Source organism: Vicia villosa, unplaced genomic scaffold (genome assembly GCF_029867415.1).
Source record: "Vicia villosa cultivar HV-30 ecotype Madison, WI unplaced genomic scaffold, Vvil1.0 ctg.000941F_1_1, whole genome shotgun sequence".
Lineage (NCBI taxonomy): Eukaryota > Viridiplantae > Streptophyta > Magnoliopsida > Fabales > Fabaceae > Vicia > Vicia villosa.
Window position 1 is genome coordinate 85387 of NW_026705423.1, and position 9234 is coordinate 94620.

At 33.9% G+C, this 9234-nt stretch overlaps 1 protein-coding gene across 2 annotated transcripts; it reads left to right on the forward strand.

Annotated features, from left to right (window-relative positions):
- Nucleotides 1-258: 258 nt before the first annotated feature.
- Nucleotides 259-8279, forward strand: LOC131632439 (uncharacterized). Of its 2 annotated transcripts, XR_009293018.1 has the most exons (12): nucleotides 259-860; nucleotides 1110-1220; nucleotides 1342-1509; nucleotides 1624-1733; nucleotides 2464-2572; nucleotides 3587-3742; nucleotides 3864-3979; nucleotides 4071-4237; nucleotides 4812-4942; nucleotides 5026-5164; nucleotides 6170-6253; nucleotides 6393-8279. XR_009293018.1 is itself a non-coding variant. In XM_058903185.1 (11 exons), the coding sequence occupies exons 1-10, from the start codon at nucleotides 366-368 to the stop codon at nucleotides 5131-5133; spliced, it is 1671 nt and encodes a 556-aa protein (XP_058759168.1). In that variant the 5' UTR covers nucleotides 259-365; the 3' UTR covers nucleotides 5134-5164; nucleotides 6170-8279. The 2 variants fall into 2 exon arrangements, 1 of the variants encoding a protein (XP_058759168.1); XM_058903185.1 differs by having other exon boundaries at nucleotides 6170-8279.
- Nucleotides 8280-9234: the final 955 nt, after the last annotated feature.

Sequence of the window (9234 nt, forward strand, 5' to 3'; positions counted from 1 at the left end):
TAATATATGAATTTTATATTCATATGATATGTTAGCTAATGTAAATTTATACTATACGATCCAAGGCCATAAGTATATCCTTAATTCTTATATAGTTATTTTAAATTTCGTTTTAGTCATTCTTATCGGAATCAATCATATTATCTCATAAATTTAAACCCGTACCTCGCGCGGGTATACAGACTAGTTAATTATAAAGACAAAACTAGTCTGAGACAAAACATGTTGAAGTAGTACATTACAATTACTTTTAAAATAAAGTTTGCATCTTTATCATCAAATCTTTGTAACTAAGTTCCTACATATTCATTCCACTTTGCGGCCATACAACACTCGACAGTGCAGTTTCTGATTCAAACCGCGAAATGGTAACCATTTCAAACCTAACTAACACTCTTCCACTCCACTTTCGAAAATTCAAATTCGCATCATCTTCTTCATCTTCATCTTATCGTTTTCCTCTCTCCACTCTCTCATGTTCCATTCCAGAACCACAACAACCCAACACCACTACTTCAATTTCCAAAACCCCTAATTCCAACTCCAATGCCACTTCCTATTTCCCTAAACGCGGCCAAACCCTCGAATTGCTCTGCGAATCCCTCGCTTACAAAGGAAAAGGTCTATGCAAAGTCGCCGATACCGGTTTTGTTGTCATGTGCGACCGTGCACTTCCCGGCGAACGCTTCATCGGACGTATCACTCGGAAAAAGGGTAATTACGCTGAAGCTACTAAGCTTGAAACTTTAACTCCTCCTTTTGATACTGTAGATGCACCTTGTGCCTATGTTCCTCATTGTGGTGGTTGCAAGACGCAGAATTTGGCTTATCAAGCTCAGGTTAAAACTAAAGAGGAACAGGTTTGTGACATAGAACAAATTTGGATTCGTTTATTAGTTTATCTAGTATCGTATTATCTAGTGTAGTAAGCACTTTTGTGAGACCATTTGGAAGAATTTGTAAAATATGCGTAAGCATGTTCATAGGCGATTTTCGGTTTATTTTCATAAATTCTGAATGATAGCTTATGCTAACAATTTATAGTTTATATAAAAACATTTATAAGATAAATACCTATGAGTAATTAATTAAGCTGCTTATACAAACAGGTTCGCGATTTAGTCATACATGTTGGAAAGTTTTCTCAGAAAGAATTGGAATTGCATGGGATTATGAAGCCTATTGTTCCTTGTGATATTCAGTTTCATTATAGAAACAAGGTTGGTTAGTTAGTCGGTTATTGCTCTGTTTGGTTTTGTCATTTGCAAAACTAAATATTCGATGCAGATGCGTTTAGTTAATACTTAAGATGTGTTGTGCTCTGTTTTCTTTCTTGTCTAGATGGAATTCTCATTTGGTCCATATAAATGGTTGCCTAAAGAGTCAGTGCACGAAAGAAATGTTGATGGTGGAAGTGAAAATTATGCACTTGGATTGCATGTTCCTGGTTTTTTTGATAAGATTATAAATGTTGACAAATGCTTACTCCAAACTGATCCTGCTAATAAGGTATGAATGTTGTTAATGTTTTTTTTTGCAATTCAACTGTTGCTTGTTTCTGTGACAATTACCTACACTTATTTGATTTCCTCACATTTTGACCTGACTTGAACATCTGAATAGGTTCTTGCAGCTATCCAAGAGTGTTGGAGGGAACCACAACTTGGTTTCTCTCCCTACAATGCTCATTCACACGAAGGATTTCTTAAGCATTTGATGCTGAGAAGTGGAAGGTATTTAAGTTATATTTTGTGTTCCCTGTGTATATTATTTTTGTTACATGTGGACACTGCAGTTCTTGCATCTATATTTTTGAACCATAGAGTTTGGGTTGAGCCTAAATCAACTATACAAAACTACCTTATAAGGTTAGAGATACCCACAATTTATAACCACAGTTAAAACTAAATAACTATCCAATGTGTGACACTCAACGCACGCCTCTGGCACCCAAGAAGGTAGGAATGGAGACATCTGGAGCGTTACTTGGGTGACTCAATAGTGAGTTAGAAATATATGATAAACTTTGATACTATCTTAAAATTTGTGTTGAGCCTAACTCTACCACACAAAACCAACTTATATGGTGAAGGATGCCCACCGCTTATAACCACTATTCAGACCACATCACTATGCAATGTGGGATTCCATACACTGGATAATGCTCGGACATTGTATTTAGATGGGCACAAAGTTGATTTTATCTTTGAAAACTAGGGCAAAGGTGCAGAAGGATATGTTATAAAGATATAAAAATTTAAACAATAATTTCATCGAATCTTAAGATAATTATAGTTTCCACAATGTTTTTCAATTCCAAAATTTCAAAAAACTTCATAAAGTATATAAAGTGAGCACTGATACCTGAAGAAGGAATCAAAATGTAAAGGAGTGAAATAACGATGTTTCATTTGAAGGGTACCTTGTTTTCTATCAATATTAACATTTAATATTTTGATCCAGGGATGTAACGACCGGTCTGCCTGAAGTAATGGTCAACTTTGTGACATCTTCCTACAAGCCTGAGCTGCTGAAGGTCCTAGTTGATAAAGTTTCTGCATTTCCTGAAGTGGTTGGTACTTAAGTTTTTCAATTTTTTTGTTACGATTATACATTCTGCTTCAGCTTCTCCGCATATATTTCTTTGTTAACTTTCAAAACCCCTAAAACCTGTTATGCTTTGAACTAAGTTCTGTTTCTGTTGAAGATATTACATATTCTAGTGCTTCTTTCCATTCATCAACTTAAGCATTTATGAGAGTTGATCTTAACGTGGAGGTAGAATTTCTTTGATCAAGTGGTATAGAGTTTTGAGTTTTGGTGCCCCATTATTCATGATAAAATTTAATTTCTTTTTATACAAGGTAAAATGGGCTTGTACATTCTCAATCTCAATGCTTCAAGCCATTAACACTAGAACCTAGAGAAATGTCTAAATGACATGAAGCTATTTGGTGCTTTCTCTGAACATCTTAAGCTTTTAGGATAGTTGATGCTTAACAATATCTGTCAATTTTATTGACCCGTAAGTTTCAAATTTCAAGCTACATCAGGGAAATTGTTCCTGTAACATCCCACACCTGTCAGTTTGATTAGCCCCTATATTTCAAAATTTAAGGTATATCAATGGGATGGATCCTGTAATATTCCACTACTAAATAGGGAGGGGGTGGAAATGAGGTGATGCTAAGCGAACTATTGTTTGGGTTGTCCAGAAGATGATTGGCACTGAACTATGCTCACTAAATCATGCTTTGAATTTTTTATGTGGGATGACAGAAGCAATAAAGAGGATATGTAAGAGATCTCATCAATGTAATTATTAACAATTTAGTTTTATGGACGGGTCTATTTCAGGAATTTTATGACAAGCGTATTTTTTTTATAAAAAAAAACTGTGATTTTAGTTTTGGGTAAAATTTTCATTTTTGCACGAGTTTCCTTCACACGTTGTCATTTTTTTCAATATTTGAACCTAACTCTATCTTGTTTTGTGTGTAGATATTTTACCTTATTAACCTGTTTCCAAACTTTATGTATATATTGTATTTAGTACCATTAAGTTCCTTCTCTGCATGAATGATAGGTAAGCATCGTGAATAATGTAAATACTTCTGTTGGCAACACATCTGTTGGGGAGGAGGAATACACTTTGCATGGGAAATCTAGCATTACAGAGACCTTAAGAGGGCTTACCTTCCAAATATCAGCAAACTCTTTCTTCCAAACAAATACTCATCAGGTTTACAATATGCTAAAAATTATCAGCAAACTCTAGCATTACAGATCCGATCTCATATTTTATATCTTAAATTGAATCACGACCATCGGCAAAGAATTATAACTTGTACGTTTCCTATTAGGCAGAAGTGTTGTATAAACTGATAGAAGAATGTGCTGGCATCAAAGGAGATGGCTCAGAAATTGTCCTTGACCTGTTTTGTGGAACAGGCACCATAGGTCTTACACTTGCCAGAAGGTAAGCTTTAATCTTCATTTGGTTTTACTAGTATTTTTAGGACAAACAGTCAAACAATTAAATTAATGTCTGCTCTTCCAATTTTGAACAGTGTAAAGCATGTTTATGGCTATGAAGTAGTTCCTCAAGCCATTGCAGATGCCCGACTTAATGCGGAGTTAAATGGCATACAAAATGCAACATTTGTTCAGGGGGATCTCAATAAAATTGATGAAAATTTTGGGAAGGATTTTCCTAAACCAGACATTGTTATTTCAGGTTTCATTGCTCTGCATTTCCATATTCCTTCATATTCTATCATTATATTTTTCTTAATTAGTTTGGGTTGTTCAAATGATTAGAATTGACTGTAGTCTATATTTTCCTCCATCCATTAATCTTATTAAATAGCCACCATAGTGGCGCTATACCGCATTAGTGTTGTGAAATTTGGACATACTGATATTGTTTTGTGATACAATATTTAGTATATAATGTTATCAAATAGTGGCACTATGCATTATTGCACAGCAAAGTTTTAACAATTTGCTATTTTCTGCGATACGCAATGACCACTGAATTGAGTGAAATTTCAATGAAACAAGCGGATAACTATTCTTCATTCGTATATATTAGAGTGGTACGTGCTTTGTTTTATGTTTCTTGTACGGAGGTAGATATGCTGGTTTATGTGGTTCTAAATGTTTGCTCCAAGTCATCAGTAGACAATTTCCATGCCAAAAAAACCAAATTAGCTCTATTTCAGTATTAACATGTTGATCTTATTTATTCTTCACATTGACTGAAGATGATAATTAAAAATTCTTATTGTCATTTGGTGTGACCAATGCAGATCCCAACCGCCCAGGGATGCACATGAAGTTGATTAAATTCCTGCTAAATCTTAGGGCACCTCGCATAGTTTATGTATCATGCAATCCTGCCACATGTGCACGGGACCTTGATTATCTCTGTCATGGTGTGGTATGTGTAAATTTTTTTTTTTTTGTATTTTAGTTCTAGTTTTTTGAGATTCAGCTATTTGAGTTGCTGAATGTTTTGTGCAGGCAGAGCTGAATATAGAAGGGTGTTACAAGCTAATAAGCCTACAGCCAGTTGACATGTTCCCACACACACCTCATATTGAGTGTGTTTGCCTTCTGGAGCTTTGTTGATCTGTGATCCTTTAAGCCTTTCCATTTCAAGGTTGGGCACCATCTGAGACTACTTTGCAATTTGGACCTTGGATGTCTGGTGAATTTTTAGTGAATTTCAATTCATTTAGATTATATTTGCCAAAAGAAAGATCAATTATTGTTAGGAACCCAAATTTTAAGAGGGAACAATTTATTGAGAAAACAGGAAGAATATGAGGGTAAAACTCTCCTCCAACAGTTTCCACTTTACAACAGAGCCGCTGCTCTATTTACCAGAAGTTCAAAATACTCAATAATCATCCTCATCCTCTTCTATCCATGTATTCTCCTATTTACACATGACACTAACTAATCAGTTAACTAACTAACTAACTTCCGAACTAACTCCTCTTTATTCTATATCCTAACTATCATCACAACAGTTCCACTTGATTTTTTTGTCTAATGTGACCACCATATTTTTTTGTTTTGAACAACAAAAGCTAGTTGTTTGTATATTTGTTAGAAAGTTAGTGGGTGAGAATCAAACTCAACACTTTATGCCTCCCAATCCCTAAGTCCCTCAACCAATACCACCAAGTCACCTTATAAGTTATACCTTCATCTGTAATACAGTTTTTAATGTTTTGATGTAAATGAATGCAAAATGCAATATTGAATAGGTAACCGCACACTTCGGATTTATGTTTTTCAGAAGGATTAACTATGACATGCATCCATGGCTATACAATATTTCAATCAAAATTGCATATCCTCTTGCCCTGGATTTCTGTTCAGCATGATTATACTATTCTCAAGACTTACTTGAAGGGCTTTGTGCAGCTAAAATATTAATATAATGATAATGGGTCACCTCTGTAAAATTACATAACGCTCAATCTATACGATGCTTTAGTGTCTTCTACTGATTGTATGAGTTGAGATTGTGAGTCATTGGTAGTTGGGTTGGGACTGAATAATCCAAATATTTCTCCATTTCTATTGTTTGTATGTTTGCTTGCTTATTGACCCCCTTTTCTTTTCCTTATTTCTCTGTTTCTGCCATGAATTCCAGGAGATAACAAGCTTGGTACTAGTTATAGGTCAAGGTTGGGTCTTCAAGGTGAAAAGTGGGAAAAACATACTTTCACGCTGCAAGGTTTGACCTAATTTCTTGCCTAACCAAAGCTATTACAGTGTACAAAATCATTTTGAATGGTAGTAGCATTGGTATGCATGCATGGATGAATGCATAGTTGCCCACTTTCTAGAATTTCTCATGTAATCTATTCATGCAGAGCCCTCAAAGGTTGGATTAGTTCTTCAAAATGTGGATTACTATCCCACTTCTTATGGCTTGCCCATCACGATTCTTGCATAAACCTACATTTGTCAGACTCTGGTATTACTGAAGAAGGTTGAGATGCAAGTGCATGAAAATCAGATGTTTGGTTATATGAGTAAACACTGTTCATTGTGAATATAACATATATATTCAGTATGAAATATCATATTCTGTTCTTTACCTCTGTCTTTGTAATGTTTTCTAGACTAATAAGTGCTGTTGTCATGCCGGGTAAGAAAATAAACAGTATGGACTGGTGTAAGCTTTCAATTAGTTTGGAACTTCATATTTATATCATTATTCAGAGCCAGCTTTCTCTGCGATGAAAGGAGTACTGGCTCAAACTTAAAACAGCCATGAATCTTAACGGATATATCCACCAACTTGTATGCTAAGCAAGACCTGTTTGATTTTCACCATTCTCAACTTATTATAGAATGTATCTTTTTGTAGAGCACTAACTAACTCTACCTTTTTGCAATTTGTTATCTTTTGATGAGTAATAAATTGTTAACCGCCTTGAAATACTTGATTCATCTGGCTGGACATGTCAAATGAGCTTTAGAATTGAACCTCCAACTGATACAGATGCATTTCAGGACCACTAAAGTAGGTCTTAGTTGATGGGCTTATTCAGTAAATAGCTGAAGCCCAAATAGATGGATCCATGGTTTGTAGAATAATTGGGCCTGGCAAGATATTGGCACCCCCACTTTTGCATCTAGTCTACCCATGATAGTTGAAGCCTGAAATTGGGAAATAAGATGGTTGTTATACATCTAACACCAACACCTACATTGAATGAAATGAGATGGTTGGTACATTGTTTAAATTCCAGATAGATATTGAAAATGTCATGTAAATGGATGTGTACATGGAATATTGTAGAAGTGTACTTGGGGTAGCAAAACTAGTGTATTGATTTTCTGTGTCAGTTTAGATCCATTGAATCTGAGTGGAAGTAAATGTAGTTAGATCTTGCATTAGATTCCATTAACTCAACAGCCGTAGTTCTGGATTAAAACTTGAAGAAAATGATGAATGAAATAATGGTAATTGAGTTATTTCTTCAACTATACAAGGAGGAGGAAACAAAAGAAAAGGACATAGATCATAATTAACATCGTAGTAGGGTCTTATACTTGATTGTTGAGCTAGAGCCAATGAATGTGACAAGCCTAGTGTACATATGCATGCATGATAGGAAGAAAAAACACAGTCACTGCCAATGACTGCGACAATTCATGTATGGTTGACATCATGCAGGAAATGGAAAGAGCTGGCAAATGGGGTTTAGTGTTCATTTGACATTACTATGTGAACTCTTTGAATGAAGGGATTGAGAATAAGTAAGGGTGTGTTTGGATTGGCGGTGGACAGAATTGATTCTAGTAGAATTGAGTCTGGTAGAATTGATTCTAGCAGAATTGATTTATGTTTGGATACATTTTTGTAAAAGTGAGTTGAATAATAAATTACAGTGTAAAAATCATCCAGAATCAATTCTGGAGGCAGAAGCTACAAATTCTAGCTTCAAGTAGAATCAATTTTGGAGACAGAATCAATTCTACTTTTGTCAAACCAAACATCTTAAAATTATCCAGAATTGATTCTTCACCTCTAGAATTGCTTTTGCCCTTTTCAAAAGCCAAACCAAACATGCACTAAGAGTGCTTCTAGCATGGGCCATGTAATGGGTTTGGATAAGTCAATCCTAACACAACAATTTTTCCAATTTCTTCTCGAGGTTATCAGCGAAGGTTATAGCAATTAATGTAACAAACCTGGTTTACTTTTGCACTTCTAGCAAAATAAAATGATCAAAGTCAATATTGTCCAATGATGATTGCCATTTGTTATGAAAAGATTGTATAATAACAATCTAAATTATTGTTAAATTTTGATGTAAAATTGTGTGTTAGATATTATTTCTGATGCTTGTAAATTATAAGTCACCAATTTAAGTAAATTTATTGTTTGAAATTTGTGAGATGAAAAAGGAAGTGGAATAAAACATCAACATCAAATTGAGAAGATTGGATAAGGAATTGGGCCCGACTCAGATAAGAAAAGACATCCAATCAAATCAATTGGTTTTACTTTTTAGATTTGCTAGTGAGCAACAAACACCTATCTCATCACTACTTCAACCAATCACAAATTGCCATGTCTGAATAACAACGTTAACTTCACGTGTGACTTGGACCATTTGTTTTAGGTTCTCAACATTTTATTTTGATGTAAATTATCTAAACTCTTTTAAAAATCAATTGTCGTCAAAGTATTTTTTATTTCTATTTTAATTTTAAATTGGAGAAAATTTATCTATTATTTTTATGTGTGGTTTATGCTATTTGCCAATAAAAAACATGACAAATATACTTTAACATCATTTAAGGAGTGAAAATAGAAAAAAATTACATACGTGTAAGAGAAAATTATACATTTGACATATTTTCATTGAAAAATAATACAAACCAGACCTAATAAATTGTATATAAATATTCTCCTTTTAATTTTTATTTACCTTTTCTCTATTAATTATTATTTTTTTAATATTTTATCTTCTATATTTTTACACTTTTTTCTATTACTACTTTTTATCAGATGGTAATTAGATTTTGTTTGAATAATTTGTCAATTAAATTATTATTATATTTTTTAAATTTTCATTTGGAATCGTTCTAGGCTTCTAGTCAGCTCAAATAGTTTTTTTTTTTTTAAAAAATAAAACGACATCCTGTTGTGATGACTTTGGTGGCCAAATTTTTTATTAAAGAAAAATAATTGTAGCT